We start from the raw sequence: 19,702 nt of genomic DNA, 5'->3' as shown, positions 1-19,702 counted from the left end.
AAAATGGAACTTTGCCTTCAGTTCTCAGTGGAAGGAGGTTTTCAGCGTTGCTTCTCGTGCTAACAAGTTAATAGTATGTGAAAATTAGGAACTTCTTTCTCTTTCACATATACCAACAGCCATTATGGATTCTCATTTTTCGGAGAGTAATTTTGGAGCTTTTGCTTCAGGATTACGCTAGACTGTGTAGATGGAAGTTTTGTGCGCACATTGATGAGATTGCAGAGATGAGCCGGGAAGCTGCGCAAGGTTTTTCCACTCGGTGCTCTGTTGCTTTTTTTTACTAGAAATGTGCGCATATACGCTCTTATCGCCGCAGTGGATTTTGCGTCTTCTGTTAATGACGTCATTTTATTCAAGTCGGCGAGTATATCCCTGTTTGTCCTGGTAAATGGAAGATCGCGATCCAATTTATGAAGAACTCTGCCGTATTTTGTCTTTGTTTTTCTTTTGTGTTTTCGTTGGATTTAACTTTTGTTCCATAGAAAATAATAGAGGCAAAATAGTTTAGTCGTTTCAATACTCCTTACGGGTGCTACGTTAGTGGTTCTTTTATGATAATTTTTCAGCAACGTGCTTCAATTCAACTTTCATTTTCATCCTCAATTCATGGAGGATGAAAGGAATGTCGTATTGACATTTAAATAACTGCTTTGTTGGAGCCAAAAATTTAATCACTCTAAGGAATTTCTCCCGCTTTGAAACGTATTTACGTGACAGTGCTTCGTAGGGAAGCAGTTTTTTTTCAAAAGTCTTGCATAGAATCATTTGCATTTATCGTCACAAGTTCCTGTGATACAATTTTTAATGTAACTTAATGTCGGAAAAATGCCACGCACTAGGTTGAAGCTTATGACGTCCTTATTCCTTATACATGACACTTTCATAGGGGGCATAATCAGATCATGTGAATTTACGTCACAACAGTTTTGGAAACCAAAAGAACTGGCGGTTTTGATAACATGCCAGCTAATAGGTTTCATTGATAATTCACTTCCTGTGTTTCATCTCTTCTCGATTTGTAAGAACGTTGTTCTTGGTTGAAGCAGGGAAATTTAGTAGATTCCCACTACTTAGTGCTTTGGCATTGCAAAAATGTTTGTTTTTACTTCGAGTATTGGAAAATTCTTATCCAAATAGTTTCGTGTTGACACTTAGCTTAATCTCTTTTTAAACGGATAGATGAAAGGCTTTGACATTTGCGCATGCGGTTGTAATCCCATTACGTAAGAGTGGAACCATAAACAAAGTATCATGCTTCACTTGTTCTGCCCTTATAAGTGCATTCGTCGCGTTGCGATGATCATATGCTCTAAAAGGACTTACCTTCCATAAGCGCCAGACCTTCAACGAGTCAGAAGTAGAAAAATGTTCTCAAAACTGAGCCCGAGTTTTGCCCGCAAAGGACACCAACAACTCACATGCAGTGATGCGGACGAGAAAGATCGAGTCATTGCTGGAGTACAATACAGCGTACGGTACATTGGATCCGCAGAAGTTGCGGGAGCAAGCGGGACTGGTAGTGGAAAGACAGAAAAACCCGTAGCCACAGTCTTTGAAGAGCAGAGGAAAAATGGCAACGGTAAGACGCAGAAGAAAATGATCCTAAACTTGTGTTCGAAAAGGTTGAGCGTCAGCGAGGAAGCGAGCGGAAAACTGATCGCAAATTTCCCGATCTCTAAGGTAACCTTCTGTAACATCGACAACTTTCACGAGAAAGCTTTTGTGTTCATTGCACGAGACAGGGCAGAAAGTCCATTTAAGGCATTTGTCTTCGCGTGCGAAAGCAAAGCCAAGGCACGAGAACTTTTCAAGGCCCTTTCTCTGGCTTTCACGATCAATTACGAAAGTTATCAAGCGTCACTGGCACGAGGTTTACCAAGCAACACAATGCTTGTACGCAACGATGAGGGCAAAAGCACGTTCTTGGATGGAATAGGCGGTGAGTGTTTGGACGGAGCGCAACCCGCGAAAGCGGAACATTTGAATGGTGCATTAATTTCGCGGAAAGAATCTCCCCTGCTCAATGTAAATGGATTTCGATCGGTCCAAGAGACAATTCCGAAGACAATGGCACCCAAACAGAATAAGAACCTTCTACGTGTTGCAGATTGCCGCTTGCGGAGCGCGTCGGATCCCCCGCACGGTTTTAAAGCGAATGCGTCAATCGTATCTGACTCAGAAACTCGTCCGTCTTCGCTGCATCCCTCGAAGATGAAAAAGGGTGATGAAATGGAAGAAGAGTTTACAGAATTTGCTGAACTGAGGTCGAAGTGTCGCTCAAACTCTGCGTTCGTAGCCCCGTCAAGCAGACATCCCGGAAATATGTTTCATGGCTTCCAAAGTTGTGACAGTGCTCCGAATGTGTGGGGCAGTTTCCAAAACTACTCTCGCCCGACGATTTATTGAATACTCTTAACTTGGCCGAATGGTTTAGTTAGATTTCTTTTAAAGTAACAAGTTATTTATTGTTAAATCGTAGAGGGTGGACGCTTGCGAATTTCTCACGCAGTCGGAGAAAATATTGTGATTAGTAAAGGAAATCCGGGGTCAAATATGCCCGCAATGTGCTCCAGAAGTTACCAAACTGTTTAATGAGTTTCAGTCGTTTATGTTGCGACAAGTATTTTTGTATCGTAAGGAATGTTTGAAAGAATTTCAGCTAGACTGTGAATGTACCGAACCGCTCGAAAAAGGAAGGAGCCAATTGTGACAACGTTTTTTGAATGATCCGTAACAAAATAAAAACATTTTGGAATTTTGATCTTGTTTCAGCTCTCCACATAACTTATGCAATATATTAAAATCAGAGGAGGAAAATGACTTTCTAGAGAACCAAATCAATCGAAAGACCCTCCATTGTCGCTGTGCCTTTCTCCAAAGAGGAGCATAAATAGGCGCGGGTGAGCTGTGAGGAATAATTGCAAGAGATAGACCCGTAATGTTCTTGCATCCTACATTAGGGGGGTGGGGGAGGGAAGGTCGTGGCAATGCCGCTGAAACTGAGCCGTGTGTCGCAAAAGATATCATAACCCTTTACCTCCCAGAAGTGATTACCCTGTAACTTCTCACGATAGTATCCATATATTACACAACAAACAGGTAGTGAGAATACTCAAACTCATCAGATACAATTTATCGCCTTGATTGAACACCAAATTCTCGTAATCAATTTACAAGGAAATGTGTAGTAGCTAGAGGGGAGAATTGACGATCAGATCTTGGAAGTTATAGGGTTAAAGTTACTTCTTTTTTTGTTTGTGCATTCAGCTCAACACCGAGCTAGGACAATGACTCTTTCAACCCAAATCCGGCCCGAATCCGCTATCAATATCTTAGGATATCAGCATTGTAAGATATGAACAAACGCAGACCTATGAGCGAACGCTGTTAATCCTTTAAGTTTCAGAAGTGATTAACATGTAACTTCTCCCTACAATATTCGTACAACATCCAGGAAACAGGTAATGGGAATACTTAAAGTTATCAGGGAGAATAAGTTTTGGATCAACTAATCCTTAATTGATGTTTTTGTTTATCTCATCACTTGCCTTGATATTGTAAGGAGAAATTCTGTCCTGGTCACTCGTGGGAGTTAAAGGGTTAACTTTTTTCATGGGCATCTTATGATAAACGCTCATAGTTACACCACCACAGGTTACTAAAATATGATAAATTTCTGGAGCAAATTTTTAGGACTAATCCCAGATGAAAAAGGAAGGAGTATTTCACGTAAGAAACGAATTTCTTCCAAACTGAGGTCCAATCTTCCCACCCAGAACCTTTCCGAGTTCTTTTGTAACAAGACGTCTATACCTCATGTTGAAAGATTTTTCATCATTTTATTATGTATTCAAACATGATTACAAAGCATCCATGTACTCATTCCCTGGCGGTTACTGAATTGAACTTGTTCCAAAAAGTTATTGCGAAAATAATAGTAATAAAAAAGAACGCAGCAGCCTTAAAAATTATTGTTACTTCTCATGTGCATTTGGTTGAATACGTTTTAAAGAAATTGTTTTTGCCAAGCAAACGCTCCTTTTAAAGAAGAAACGTCTAATTGGAAACTCTAAAGTCAGATATCGAAATCGCAACCAATTTGAAATAAATATGATGAGGAGTTGGTAAGGTAGATATTTATGAAAAAGTGGCTTCTCAAAGCTTCTCCTAAAGTTTAAATTAGACAAACAACATTACGATTGTCGCGAAAATTACAGCTATCTAACACGCGCAGAAAACGTATTCAACCCAGCACAAAAATTGCTTCTTCTTAATTATGAAGTGAATGTGATGAATGTGTTGTGAAACGCATGGCAAAAAAAAATGGTTTTATTTCTTCTGTTTCCATCGTTCCACCGGCGTGATCTTTACAACTCGTCGTTCAAGCGGTAGTCATCCACTTCGGTATCACCACTCTCGCTGTCATTACTCACGCTATCACTAAAGAAAGAACGAGAATATGCTGGTTAGCAACTGCTTTAATTATAGTCATCCAGCAATTTTTTGCGGGGTAGCAGAAGGTCTGCATTGTTTAAGATCAACCATTCCTTAAGAATTGTCAAGAGGACTCGTTGGCACTGCCATGAAGTCTTAACCAATCAGATGTAAAACTTGCACCTTTGACTTCTCATTAGTAATGTGAAATTGACCTTTTTCCTGATTGGTCGATTTGATCTCAAGTTTGGATGATATTGAATGACGAATATTTATCTTACCTTCTGGCTGGGATATTGCATATGCGTGTTGTGAACACTCCAAGGTCCATTTCTGGAAGCTTATCACAGTCAACAAGAGTCTTGGACTGTATGAATCCAAACCTCGGGACTGCAGGGATGAAGTCCATGTTGTCGCAGATAAGCTTGGACACACTAGCTCTTCTGATTTCGCGAAGTTGGCATCGCGTAAACGCTGTCTTGTCGGTATTCTTTTCTGAATCTGGTGCGTTTTCATGCCAAAAGCGATCTCCCCCTCGAAGGCGATTGAACTGTTCTGCTATGATACACTGAGCGGTTGGCCCTAGGAGCCCTCCGTTGACGGAATCAGGTTCCAACATTGCTGTTAACGGCAAAATAGTAAACATTATGAGAGGTAGCGGCGCAGTGTAGTTATTTTCTTAGCATTTGGATTCTTATCATCTTTTTAGAGTGTAGAAATTGTGACTGAGAATCGAGAGAAGCTACAGGGAAACCTCACCCCTTGACATGATGATTTGAGTCAACGCTTTGGAAATATAAATTTGCGCTGTTTTCGTACCACTCTCTCCCTTTCAGTGTAGTCTACTGCTAGTTTGTACATTAGAACTCAGTCATCAACAATGTCTTGTGTACTATTTTATCCAAATTTTTGTGTAGAAGTGATTCTTCAAAACACTTAAGTAAAGGCTCGCTAACGAGCTTGCCTTTAGATACTCTCACCGTTTTCGATGGCTAATCTTTTAATAGTTGAAACCCATACAGACTAATCACTCAGGTTAACCAGTAGCTTTCAGCCCATAAGTGAATTTCGTTTCTGACTCACTGTTCTCCAATGAACAAATGAAAATCGAATCGTTTCTGACTCACTGTTAAAGAATTTAATGGCTTTCCGCCTTAGGCAGCCGTGCTTATTTTTTTTACTTTGAATTCTCCTCGGCTTGCGGTATTTTCCCGTGTTCTGATCGGCCTTAATGCATTGGTTATGATTCTCTACGACGTTCAAAAAGCGCTCTCTTCTTAGTAACGAACTTACCTCCGGTAAAAAGATCGATGTCTTCGACGTCTTTGTACACTTTTTTGAGGTTTTTGATGTCCTCGGGATCAAAGCCAGCTTTCTTAAGGTCGTCGAAACTATTTACCTTTCGTGCAATGTTGCACAAAGGGAGGTTACGATACATTGTGTAGCCAGGAACACCATGTTCACGACCTCTTTGGTTGTTGAGGGAAATGAGATCGGCGATATCGCCCTCACCTCGCGACAGGTGTTCTTGCACCGCGCTGGAAAAACGCCTACAATAAGAACAATAAACATCAGTGAACGTCCTTACACATGGAAGAAGAAAGTGAACAAAGAGAAAGCCAAAAATGAAGGCAGAGGCCCCTATAGTGTCGTTTCGTCCATAGCTTATGGCAAATTTTGCTTCGCACGGGGTTTTTTCCAATCAAACCTTCCAGACCTCATGTTACCCAAATGGAGCGCTTTTCGATTAACAGTCATAAAACCAACCCAAAGTAACCAAAGAAGCCAAGCACAACAAAGGATAATATCACTAGGAGAGAATAAGAACTCAAACTAACATCAAGCGCGGGAAACCACAAGTGACTAAGTCACAATTGGTGTTTGTTTTGATTCTTGTTGGCTTAGAAGGTAGTGCGAGGTTTTTGGACCAATCACACAGCGAAGTGAGGCAAATTTAATCAAAGCAATCCCGATTACTTTTGACACTCCACTGAAAATTCCTCGGAACTTTTCTTTAATCAGTTAACGCTTTGTAAGTTTCACTCACCCATCTAGTTTTGCAGCAGGCATTTTTATCAGGCCTCTAAAAATAGAATCAATTGCTCCATTACACTTGTCATAAAGGAAAATTGGATTGCCAAAATCCCTCACTTGGATAGGCAGGTACTCTGCCTTTGAATTTTTGTCACATTTGTGTTCAAAGCCATCTTGAGTAAAACGTCTGAACTCTTCTTGCACCAAACTGTGGCCAAAGCGGTATGCAGCCGTTGAGAAGGCCTGGGTCATTTGGGCGTTGACATCCTCGCTATAGCCTTCAAAATAATTTGTCCCTCTTTCCAGATTCAGATTAAAGTCTCTTCTCTAGAAGCACATGGAAATCAAACAAAAAGATCCATTAATTTGATTTAATATCACTTCTGATGCGAATGCAGTATTATATCCCACCATTAACCAGAATGAAATAGAATGCGTGCAACTCGCGTGCGGCTCTGTTAAAGTGGGGGTTAAAAGTCAGACTTTAACAGAAATAGTTCTACTTCTGCTATATTATGAGTTAGGGACCAACCGTTTTGGTTTTGTCACCATAAAATACACCTGGTCATCCCATAAGGCTCTGGGATCAATATCAGTATCTGGGCAACTGCCCACCTACCCCTCCCCTAACCCAACAACAGTTAATTGATTACAAGTTATGGTTAATGTTGGGTTAGTGGAGGGGTAGGTGGGCAGTTGCCCAGATATTGATATTGATGTAGGCTCTGTACTTTTCTACTCATCCCACCTCACTGGCAGTCAGTTTTCTATAGTCCCCCCTTTAATCTGTGTTAAAGACTCCTGACCCCCCCCCCCCCCCTCCACTGAAAACCATGTGATCCTCCCAGAATCCTCCGTTATTACTCTTTCTAGACGGATGCAATTCCATCGGAGATGAGCCCTCTGCAATTCTGACAGTTTTCTACCACTCATCTATCCTACTGGATTCAGGAAAGCTTTTCGAGGGTTACGTGTACCACCCCGAAAACGCAGCACCGATTCGAGAATGAATCACGCTGAACACATAGTCGCCTCGTCTCTTAAGTACAGTATTACTGTAACGCAAGCGTTTTTCTTACCGTCCTGGGGCTCAAAATTAAGGGCAGGAATTCGTTGTATGTGATGTATTGTAGGATCGCGCCAACGATTTTCCTTGCTTCTTGGTAAATTCGCTCTGGGTTCCACTGAGTACGTTTACCGAAGAAAGCTGCGATTCGATTGTGCTCACGAACAAGCAGAGTGTGAACTGACATGAGACCTGCGACAAAAAAAAAGTAGAAAAAAAGGAAATAAATCAGCATATCGTTATAAACTGTCTACTTTTCAATTTTTAATAGTTGTAAGGCTATAAGGGCGGGTTTGCAGCCAATAGGGACCTTTAGAAATTGAAAGTTCTGAAACGTAAGAGTTCTCGTCAGAAAGCCTTAAATTAATTCCCGTGAATGGACCTAGTCTGGGTATGGCTCGAGCTTTGTTCGTCCCTTTAAAGATGACATTTCGTTTGCAGCCCTAAACGAGACGACACGTTTCCCTCCTTCTTCACTCCGGACCCTCCTCGCCTCTGGTGAACTATTAAGTACTCTCCCTACCTTGATTTTCGTTTACGCGCTCGTCTCCTGCCAAAAAGCAAGGTGTGTTTGGATCTACAGACTCGCAAAACGTTTCGGGGAAAGCTGCAGGTAATAGGTCGCCCAGAGGGCAGCCGTGTGGTGGTTTCATAATTTTCAATGACCCATCTGGGGCCCTAAGATTATCCTCCTCCTCCTCGCTTGAGCCATACACATTGGATGCATCAATGTAGGCTGTAATACTGTTGGTGTGTTCTCGTGGAGCAAGTTTGCCAAGCTCTTCTGGTACGTGAGGAGAGTCTCGCTCCATTTCAATATCAAAGACACCCTTAGACCTAAATATGACATCATTTTCTGGAATTTCAATGTTGACACACTCAGGGTCTTTGGTTGGAGGTTCACAGTTAATACCCGGAAACTCTGCTAGCGTGAGGTCATGATCCATAAACTGTCCCCAGTTCATTGTCAAGTGGGTGAGCACCATAGAATCAGGATTGGTTCGGTCTGCGTTACTTCCGTGGACTTCCAAACTCACTGTCCTCGCGTTCGGTAACTCTGAGCCATCCTTTGCTACGCGAGGTTCCGAGATGCCATCTGCGTAGTCATTTTCCACCAGGCGCTGAAATTGATCACCTGCTGCTCCTTGTTTAGGATTAACCAAATTGTTACAAGTTCCGTCGGCTGTTCGGAAACGAGCGTTTGGATTGCACCTTATGTTTTCATCAGGGTGTACGTCGCCTTCAAATAACCTAAAAATGGCCAATGCGCAGTCCTTCTCTTCACTGTGTAGAGATTAAGGAGTACAAACAGCATTAGAGCATTTAGGCCGTGTACTTAAGCACGCATACTAGATTTACACTGGAACAAATAGGATTTTCTCTCTCGATCTCTATGCGTGATAATTGATTTCTCTACCCTCAACTATCACGCGATAGAAATAAAAAACTTTTAATAATCTATCGAACGCTGTACAATAGTTTTTGTCCTTACCTACTCGAAGAAAGTCCAAGTGGTGCAAGGACTTCTTGATCTTCACAAAGTTTTCTTACAAGGCAACCAGTAGTAGATTCACTTTGTTTTGCCTGAAGCCACTTTTCACCTTCTTGGACAGATTTTTTCCCATGCTGTAATGATATGTAGTATTTAAGTAGGGCATTTTTCTTCCTTTCTTCTTTTTCCGCCAGCATTTTTTCATCATACTCTTTTTCGGCCTCATCTTGGCATCCTTTTCTAAGAGCGTCAGCTTTCCCTTCAACTATTGTCTTGGCGTCTCGCTTTTCTAACTGTTGTTCTCGTTTTTTGTCTATGCCCCGTGCGCTCATTTCGTCTAACTTTGTCATCTCATCTGTCATGTCCTCCACTGTTTCCATTTCTTTGTTGGACGGGTATGGGTCATCAATAATGTAAGAAGACGTCATCCCCAAACCGAGGATCAGTAATAGGACCAATCCACTGTGGATATGGCCCACCATGTTCGCTAAAGTCAAAAGGAAAAGGTTACATGTCAGGTAACGAAATTGAGCGCTTTCGAAAATGTCATCGATAAAAGCTTTGCTACACTTTCTACTCAAGAATACAAATAAGCCCTTTTAATGACCTGAGTGAGTGACCCTGAGAGGGATAAAAGGTCACGGTGGAAGGCAGTGGCAAAGAACAAAGCGAAATTGAAAAGGTTGTCGTTTGTTTAAAAAGAAAAATGTAAAGTTTGACACTTTCAAAACATTTGTATGATGGATGAAAAAACTTTGTCCTCCACCAACTTTTTCCTCTCTACCAGTTCTTGCTAATTTCTCAAAATGGGAGTAATCCTAAAATTTCACCTATGAACTTCTACATCAATGGCTTCTCAACCGTAAATTCTGCAAATTTCATTTGTTCATTACTTTTGTGTTTTTGGATTCATGACCCTTCAAGGGAATCTTACCGTGTGGTGATCATCGGAAACTCATGAATACATGATCTTGAGTCGGCAAAGTGGAAGCTAGTATCAGCTACTTCAGCATCAAATTATCCGATAGCGGCCATTTTGGATCATATATCACATGAGGTCACCCTAGCAAATGGCATTTAGCCACGCACCTATTCACTTTTCTAAGAGGGGGAATGGTGGAAATTTTCTCCGGTTTTGCTCTCTTTTTTTCCGACAGAAGTAGCATCGAATGAAAAGAACAGAGATTAAAGAGGTATGCGATGCGAGAAAAATGCATGTGAACGTGTTTCTGCTAATGCGTTTGTTTTCATCATCGCGTGAGCAGTTAACTGCTCAAGCATAACGACAATACATTCTTTCCTGTTTGAGTGACACACATTTGTTGCGCGCACAACGCCTGATGAAAATGCCGACGGCATGAAACGTCAACTCTGAAGTGAACAGATTTTGTGCCCTGCTCACGCAATATACTGGAGGTAGTTACTATCCGAGAAAACAAACACGGTCATACTTTGCAAAACCCACAACGAAGTTGATCGACTCTCATCTTTGTCTAAGCAGTCAAAAGGGATCTCGAACTATATCCACTTTTAAGTTTCAGTAGGTTTTTCTTCGCTTTTCTGAAGTGGAATGCTATGGAAATTTTTTCAGTTATTCTTCCTTTAATACAGGACTCGTCGAGCAGAAATTACATGTAAGTGCGATATGCGAAAATTGACTTCAGGGATGTTAAACGAATTCTTAAAAAACAATTCTGCGATAAGTTCTAAGAATCTACTTTCAGGCTTGAAAATCGCTAGACAATGGCGATATGTAGAAGGTGATCAAGTACAACTTATAAAGCAAAACGCTTTCAAAATGCTCACATCACTTTGGAATTCCACTGAAGAAAGCCACAAAACGGAATGTTACAAGGACAGCTGAATCAAGTCATGAAAGTAAGAGGCGAAAACAAACACACAGCTTAATCGATGTTGGTTGAGATTAAATAAGATTTGAAGGTGGAACCGTGGAACCGCGGAACCGCGGACTTCGAACTTGGTAAAAATACATATGTAGGTCACACTCTCAATAGGTACCCATATAAGTTGAGGCCTGACAAGTCCTAAAGGATTTTATCGCTGTAAGGTCATCTGATACAAATTGAAAAAGCTTGAAAGATGTCTGTGAAGTGCTGTAGGTGCAACTTCTTAAAGCTACCAAGACTTTTAAGCTCGAGGAGCGAACACGAAATTTGTTCGGCGTATACTAACAGACTACTACCAACTAATTTTGTTTTTGTTCATATGATCGCAGTCATACCCAAAATTCAGCGAGATTTTTAGTTACCTCTGATAATCCTTCGTTTCTTCTGCTCAAAAGCCGGCTGCTTCTGGTAGAACTCTCTGTTTCTGACTTAAATCCCTTTGCTTTAAACTGCTCATTTTATACCAACAACCCGGAACTTTTCTGAGGTCATTATTGCCCAATTGTTTGGTAGCTATTCAATTAAGAAACTCATTTGTATTGTTTGAATATTCGTGCGTGCATCAACTCCCTTACGTGGGCCATGTACACGCGAATTGTTTGAAGAGGTTCGTTTGTTTCTAGTACGGTAACAGAGTCGCTTTTCCTGCGATGTTTTTAGCGAAATTTCCCGCAATCGTCAAGCATGTGTTATCAAACTTGATTACTTTGACGCGTTAACATTTGAATTTGCTTTCTCGTTATTTGTTAAATTGTGGTTGTTCAACTGGATGATTTTTCCTGGTTGGTGTTGATTTGTTAACGTTCCTGATAACCTTTTGACGAATCGTTTCTGGGCAAACTCTTATAGTTTAGTTTGATTGCAAACTGTTGTTTGCAATCACGTTACACTTCTCAAAAAACAGCAAATCAGCGAGCTAGTTGTATCTAAATCTTCAAGGAAAAAAAAAAGTTTCGTGTCGCAACCCAGTTTTAGTTCTGTATTGTTAAGAATTCTAAGCAGGTTTAATGGATGAAAGACTTCTTTGTTCAACTCTTCGGTTGAGAGCTCCGTTTACGTAAATCAAGGGGAAAAAGGAAAAAAGTATTTTTATGATTTTTAGCTTTCTCTTCTTGAGACAGGCATCTTTTCTGCAGGTTCACGTCGAGACATTTCTCAGTAAAGCGCAGAATTGATAAAAACTAATTAAAGTAAGATAGAGGAAAGACATTCTGTATTGTAACACCTAATAAACTTGTTAAAAATAATCGATGAAAGGGTTATTACCATACAAACAATAGATAAGATGTCAATAACCAAAACATTCACTTTTTTATTCGAAGTTTTGGGCAAATTCTGAGTGTATCTTTTGGAAAATTAGAAGACTTAATTTGAACAGGTGTAATTGATCTTGAATTTTAAGACTTCAGTCCCCTGTTACAGCAGAATTGAGAAGGAAAACAGATTTGTCGGTACCAGTCCAATATTTGGTAAAAATCGAAAGTTGTGTTTTACATGTGTGAGGTAAATTGATTGTTCTTCTGAATTTGCAACTGCAATCTTGACGGTGCTGAACTTTCTAGTGATGGTGAAGTCTGTTTGCTCACGACTGTCGCTGTGGGTGATGAGAATTTTTCCTGTTTGGAAATTAGTATAATTACAGACTAATTGAGGTCTAAATTAGCGAGAACTGAGCCGTTTGCTGTAGAGGTTGAAGCTTTTGATGAAAAGCGTTTAAAAACAGATTGCTAGCATCAAAGTACATTGACATTTTTACGGTGATACTGGCCTCGTTTTTTACATGACGCGCTCTGCCCACAGAAAAAGCGGAATTTGCGCAGTTGTCGCACCTGGCCGCAATTCTGTCCAATTTTCCGCATTCATCACATCCGAACAAGAAAGGGCAGCGGAAGTTATAGAAAGTACAGCATTTCACGCCTTGAGATCCAACTCAGAGGTTGATATTAGAGATCAGATAGTGATATTATGGACGATGTTTGTATATAGAGATAATTATTTTTGTCTTCATACAAATTCGTTTCCAAAAAAAATCTTCCTCATTCCATCTTTTTCCGCTTTCGTCCGAATTGCCGTAGGGCTTACTTTAGCATGCGAAAACTGCCATTATTGAAACAGAATAAAAACTACAATGGCTTTGACTCTGTCATGATCACACAACAGATGCAGTTTTCTACACTATTGGCCTGAAATCCATTGACTAGTGTTACAGTTTTCGTAGTTCCAGCACGCTGTGAAACTATAGGTGTCATTTCTGTGCTTTGCTTTATGCTTTTTTTATTCAACTTTTGCTTTTGATTTAGAAGTCGTGCTAAATGTTATGACATAATTAGGATAGATAAATGAATTGAATTCATTTGTGTCCAAGCGGTAACCGCAAGCCAGAGCGGTAAAATCTGGGTTTCGTAGATGACGTTATGTTGGTTAATTTATTTGAGGGAACATCGGTTTTTATAATTTCCCAAATCCCTCAATTTAGGCGATACGGCATGACGCATGTTTGTTTTCTTGTTACCACAATAACATGAAGACGCAGTGAGGCGATTAGCGACTGCCTTTTGATTTCTACTAATGCTATGTTTAGCAAGGATATTGCCTCTGCAGAGATAGTGACTACATCCAAAATTCTTGAAACTTTATTTGCTTGAGTTGATCGCAAAGGATTTGATGTTGATCTGTAACAGGCAGGACCGATACCATAATAAACTATTGGGTTCATTGTATGATCGATGCTAGACCGTAAGTGATGTAAATGAGATGAGCGTTGTAACGTCAAAAAGAACAAAACAAAACAAAACCACAAAATAACGAAATACCACTTTTTTTATTTACTTGTGATTAGCCTGATTATGTACTTGTGATTAGCCCTGATCATATAAAATATATTGTTCAACCTACAAGAAAAAAATTAAATCAACAAAATAAACCTTTCCATCGATTTGATAAGTCTTAAGTTTATTGGTTTTTTTGTTTCGAATATTTTATTTACTATACGTGTGTAGGAAATACATTGTTTGCAAATTTCACACAGGTTTCTTTCTTTTTTTTTTTTGATAAATCTTACGTGACTGCAATGCAATTACGTTTCGTATAAAACATACGTGCCAGGTGACTCCAAATAAGACGTAAGTTCTTGTCGTTTTGTGCGTGACTTTAGTTAAGGTTTGCGCAGGATGATTTTGTACCCAAAGTTTTATTTACTGCTCAACATCCGGTGCGCGCTGCACGAAATTCTAGAATCTAATTGGCTGACGCGAATACGTCAATGGCCTCTAATGCACACACCCCTACCAAAATTCTCTGAACTTGTGACACTAATTTAAACCAACTGCTCTGTTGTATCGTTATTCCTTTAGAGGTAGATTTTCGATTCATTTACTTGATTATTTGTACATGGAATGACGATTAATTTTGCTATCATTGTCGATGTCATCTCTCCAAAATAGTGGCTGAGTCCATGAAGCGAACTCTGTGAATATTAAAAGACTTAAGAGGCCACTTGTTGCCGGCTATAAGTCTAATGAAAGTATGGACAGTATTTGGAATGCCTTCCCTCTGCGGCCAGTGCTTTCGCTTATTATGTTAAGTCACTAACAACTATGGAGACTACGCGCAATTTACAGTTTCAGAGATCTTAAATTTCAGAAACATTTGAAACTGAAATTTGGCGAAAACCACTAAAATACTGCAATCAAATGTGTAAAAAACCGCACACCGCAAATCCATAGCGCAATACTTCCCCGGCCCTTGGAAGACAAATACATTTGTTTTTAAAGGATATCGTATGATGCGTGAATCTCCAAGTGTAATCGGCACTATTGGAGCTTTACGTGACTTGTAATTCTCATTTAACCTTTCCTGAAGATAAGTCTCTCCACAAAATAAAATAAAAAGTTACTTTTCATCTAATTTACCGAGAGGGATCGCTGCTGGCTCGAAAACGCCGCGAATTATCTATCGAAGGACGCAGCTTCGAGCAACAAAATTCTTGAATCGTCCAGCATTAGTTTTGAAAAACTTATAGCATAATTAACAGGTTATCGAGCCGCGGTCAACATTTTCTAAAAAGTCAAAACACGAATTCTATTTGTAGTAAAAATATTTAAGGACGTCACAAATTAGATGTGCTTGATTCGTATTTCTGGTGAGTGGAAATGAGTGATAAAACACGTCCCATTTTCCTTCTAAAGTAACGTCCACCGCACGCCTACACTGACTCTCATGACTAAGCGCTTCACGCGTGATAGCCTAAATCTAAGCCAATTTACTGCACGTTGAAGAAAATGAGTCAGTTTAAAGTGTCACTTTGTAAAAAGCATTTTGCACTCGACTATTAAAAGAGCTGTTAGCTCTTAGACACGATATTTTGCTCTCCTGTCAAGATAACTCGTGTATCACTAACTTTTAACAAAAAAGCTATGACGCAACTTGACGCCAATTGCTTTGCGTTATAATCAAATCGCTTCAAGTGAAATTCCAACCATTACTGTCACGCGCGTTAATCAACCTTTAACAATTCTATTTCTTAATTTCTATATAGTTACGTGATTGTCACAGGTTTATTTTTGCTGCTTATGTTTTATTTTCTACACAATGGGGTGCAAAATATCTAAAGCCATGTTCACAAAATAATCTCTGATACGCGCGCTTTTTGTCAAATTCCGACCGTATATTCAGCGCGGTGTTCAATGTTCATCAGTAAAAAAATCGATAAGCAGGCAAAGAACCATAGATAATTTCACATGGAGAGATAACAAGAAAAATGCGGAAAAATTCAAGAATACAAAAGCTATTTTAAGGACGAGAGTCTAAAGACAAACAGAGCAATATATTGTATGAAATAAACAATAACAAATACAATGATATTGGCTGGGGAGTCAATTGCTACCAAATATCTTCGACGATAATTATACGTCTGAAATTTATAATTCAAAGGTAGTGCCAGTTAGTCGTTTGTTTTTCAGTATTCCTAAAAATGAAATAAAAAAATTAACTCTAGTTTGATAGCAATGCCAGACTTCTCCAATTTACTCGCTCGGCAGTTGAACGGTACTATTGTTCTCCTTAGATAAAGCGAGTACGGGCAAAGAGAGAAAGCACAAAGGACTCAGAGACGGTTTTCTTGTATACTTAAGTCGATAGGGCATAGATAACCATAGTGAGCATCGAGTTCTTGGTCAGTCGGCTAGGCTTTCATCACTGCGATCTTTCTTTTTTACTCTATCAGATACGAACGAAACAATTTGGTGCGCTCGTTGATATTAACGCACAGATTATCTGTTTATCTGAAAAATTGGTGATGAATTTCACGGGATAAGAACTGGATAGAAAATTGAAGATCAAGAAATCGAAAGATGGCCAGTTATTGCATATTTTTACGCTTTGTTTTGTTTTCAAAAGTTTGACGTTATACTGAAGCCTCCAGACTTTGCTGGTGTTCCAGAGTTTAAAATCAAACGGATAGCGAATATTTTGCCAATTGCTTTGACTGTTAAGCAAATATCACTGGAACTATTTCTTCAGAGAAAATTTGCACCCTGGTGAATTCATTTGGATATAATTGACAGGTCAGTCTATCGTTGCGAGAAAATACAAATGTTAATGTTGCTTTGAAACGAATTAAAAAGCTGGGTGCTTGTGCACTGAAGTAACGAAAGAGTATATTACCAAGAAAAATCATGGCAATATTTAAGCTAGCTGTAACAAATATTTAAACACAACAAAGTTTTTTCTTTTAGTGTTTTGTGTCGCAATTTGTCCATGTTTGTTTTCGGCTATATTGGTCGTCAGCGAAACAGGAAAATTTGTACATACGGCCATGATGTTTTTCCGCTCCTTCATTGTACGCGACATGCAAGCGCAACGTGAGTCTTTGGTGGGCCGTGGACAATTAGTGTTTGAGAGGGCTATATAACTTATCGTTGATGAACTCTCGGTTTATCTGACAATGCTTTGATGATCATGCAAAAAGTGTTTTTAATTCTTAGTCTTGTGGACAAGAGTTGTTTTAAAGAGGAAACCTTTTGAATGTTAATTAAGAAACGCAGTTCTCGTTATTAATTGTTGTAGCTTCATGCGGGTTTAGCTGTTGCTTTTAGGACATACGACTATGTGAATCACTTCAGTTCCCTTTCTCTTTGCCCAGTAGAGATGCAAGGATAGGGTTGACGCTCCAGGCGTACCTCAAAGAACAGACTATTTTATAGGGAACGATGATTGACGAGCAAGGAACTCTCAAAAGAATTGTTCTTTGAGTTAAAATCACTAGGGCCTCACCCAGGCTCGTAACTATTCATAAAGGCTTTAATGAGAACCACTTGAAAAGAGATGGTAAACGAACAAATGATAATTCTTCGATTGTTGGTTAATGCGACATTACTTAGATTAAGTTTAGGTGCCAGAGGGTATTAGAAGTAAAAACAGTTGAGCTACTCGAAAATTAACTGCAAAGCGCAAATGGTCCTCCACAAACAGGGACGTGTTACGGTATCCGCCGCTTTCGCCCCCTATCGAGTTCGCCCCTACCTTATACCGTGTTCGCCCCCACACTTTTCGAGTTCGACCCCACCAAGTCAAGTTCGCCCCCAGATTGAGTCATGTCTAAATTAGTTGCTATCGAACATTGCAAACAAGTTAGAACCAAGACAAGTTTTAAATTTTAATTGACCGACGGCCATTTTGAAAGTTTATATGTGCGTGGGAGCTGGGGCGACCGGAAACAAAAAATAATGGGGTCAAACAGTGAAATACAGAGAACTTTCGTTGGTTATGACCTTTATAGATTGGGTGGCTCCTACAGGAGCCGTTTTTGTATTTGACCGAACCGAAAGGCTACAAGGTCGTTCGACGAAAATCCTATGAAGCGTGGAACACATTCTCTTAAACAGTCTTAAATAATCAAAAGCCTGACCAAATCGTGGTGTCGTAAATTATTCAGTCTTATTTTCATAAATAAAGCTAAACGAGGTAAGTATCTGTTACACATTTATTACACATTTATTACAAGTCTACTTGATGGGTAGTGGAATGCAAAAGAGCTTTAGTGTCTCGCGTGATTAGTATGACTGGGTCCTCGAGGAGGCATGATGAAGTGAATCTTTTGTTATGATTGCCTAGAAGAGCGGGAAATGTTCGGGTTCCTCCGCATTGATGTGGCAAAAAAGAACGAAGAACCTGTACCCGGTTAACAATCGTTACAGCCGTTTTGCAGCATTCTGGCAACAACAAAGTCACATACACATGTTAGATAGTCAAAACAAAGAAAATCAATCTAAATTTACCGAAATTATTGGGAAATTACGATGCAAACTTTTAAAATTTTTTCCATGAAATAAATTCATCTTTAAACAAGCCTGCCATGAACTTTCAATTGAGTTTGTTTCGCTCCCCATAAGCGTAAAGTAAGTAAATTAAGTTATATGCTGATATCTCGACTTCATACACAGTAAATAATTGAAAATCAAGAAATTGATGGATGGCCAGTTATTGCATATTTTTACGCTTTGTTTTGTTTTCAAATGTTTTAAGTCAGTTACACTGAAGCTTCCAGACTTTGCTATTGTTCCAGAGTTCAAAATCAAACGGCTAACGAATATTTTGCCAATTGCTTGACTGTCATGCAAATATCACTGGAACTATTTCTTCAGAGAAAATTTGCACCCTGGTGAATTCATTTGGATATAATTAACAGGTCAGTCTATCGGTGCGAGAAAATGGAAAGGTCAATGTTGCTTTGAAACGAATTAAAAAGCCGAGTGCTTGTGCACTTTAGTAACGAAAGAATGTATTGCCAAAGAAGAATCATGGCAACATTTAAGCTAGCTGTAACAAATATTTAAACACAACAAAGCTTTTTCTTTTAGTGTTTTGTGTCGAAATTTGTCCATGTTTGTTTTCAGCTATATTGGTCGTCAGCGAAACAGGAAAATTTGTACATACGGCCATGATGTTTTTTCCGCTCCTTCATTGTACGTGACGTGCAAGTGCACCGTAAATGAGTTGTTGGTGGGCCGTGGACAATTAGTGTTTGAGAGGGCTATATAACTTATCGTTGATGAACTCTCGGTTTATCTGACAATGCTTTGATGATCATGCAAAAAGTGTTTTTAATTCTTAGTCTTGTGGACAAGAGTTGTTTTAAAGAGGAAACCTTTTGAATGTTAATTAAGAAGCGCAGTTCTCGTTATTAATTGTTGTAGCTTCATGCAGGTTTAGCTGTTGCTTTTAGGACATACGACTATGTGAATCACTTCAGTTCCCTTTCTCTTTGCCCAGTAGAGATGCAAGGATAGGGTTGACACTCCAGGCGTACCTCAAAGAACAGACTATTTTATAGGGAACGATGATTGACGAGCAAGGAACTCTCAAAAGAATTGTTCTTTGAGTTAAAATCACTAGGGCCTCACCCAGGCTCGTAACTATTCATAAAGGCTTTAATGAGAACCACTTGAAAAGAGATGGTAAACGAACAAATGTTATTTCTTCGATTGTTGGTTAATGCGACATTACTAAGATTAAGTTTAGGTGCCAGAGGGTATTAGAAGTAAAAACAGTTGAGCTACTCGAAAATTAACTGCAAAGCGCAAATGGTCCTCCACAAACAGGGACGTGTTACGGTATCCATCGCTTTCGCCCCCTATCGAGTTCGCCCCTACCTTATAACGTGTTCGCCCCCACACTTTTCGAGTTCGACCCCACCAAGTCAAGTTCGCCCCCAGATTGAGTCATGTCTAAATTAGTTGCTATCGAACATTGCAAACAAGTTAGAAC

General features: G+C 39.6%; 2 protein-coding genes across 2 annotated transcripts; one reads left to right on the top strand and one right to left on the bottom strand.

The window, feature by feature from the left end:
• The first annotated feature begins 1,252 nt into the window (after positions 1 to 1,252).
• On the top strand, positions 1,253 to 2,764 carry LOC131780975 (low density lipoprotein receptor adapter protein 1-like). The gene has a single exon (XM_059097611.2). The coding sequence runs from the start codon at positions 1,369 to 1,371 to the stop codon at positions 2,407 to 2,409; it is 1,041 nt and encodes a 346-aa protein (XP_058953594.2). The 5' UTR covers positions 1,253 to 1,368; the 3' UTR covers positions 2,410 to 2,764.
• A 1,058-nt stretch (positions 2,765 to 3,822) lies between these two features.
• On the bottom strand, positions 3,823 to 11,452 carry LOC131780967 (peroxidase mlt-7). The gene is made up of 8 exons (XM_059097599.2): positions 11,299 to 11,452; positions 9,030 to 9,516; positions 8,061 to 8,821; positions 7,551 to 7,729; positions 6,485 to 6,798; positions 5,731 to 5,987; positions 4,719 to 5,058; positions 3,823 to 4,443 (listed from the first exon to the last, which is right to left on the bottom strand). Exons 2-8 carry the CDS (start codon positions 9,509 to 9,511, stop codon positions 4,371 to 4,373), a joined length of 2,406 nt encoding a protein of 801 aa, XP_058953582.2. The 5' UTR covers positions 9,512 to 9,516; positions 11,299 to 11,452; the 3' UTR covers positions 3,823 to 4,370.
• Positions 11,453 to 19,702: the final 8,250 nt, after the last annotated feature.

Source organism: Pocillopora verrucosa, chromosome 2 (assembly GCF_036669915.1).
Source record: "Pocillopora verrucosa isolate sample1 chromosome 2, ASM3666991v2, whole genome shotgun sequence".
Classification (NCBI taxonomy): Eukaryota; Metazoa; Cnidaria; class Anthozoa; order Scleractinia; family Pocilloporidae; genus Pocillopora; species Pocillopora verrucosa.
This window is presented reverse-complemented; position numbering and strand designations above follow the sequence as displayed.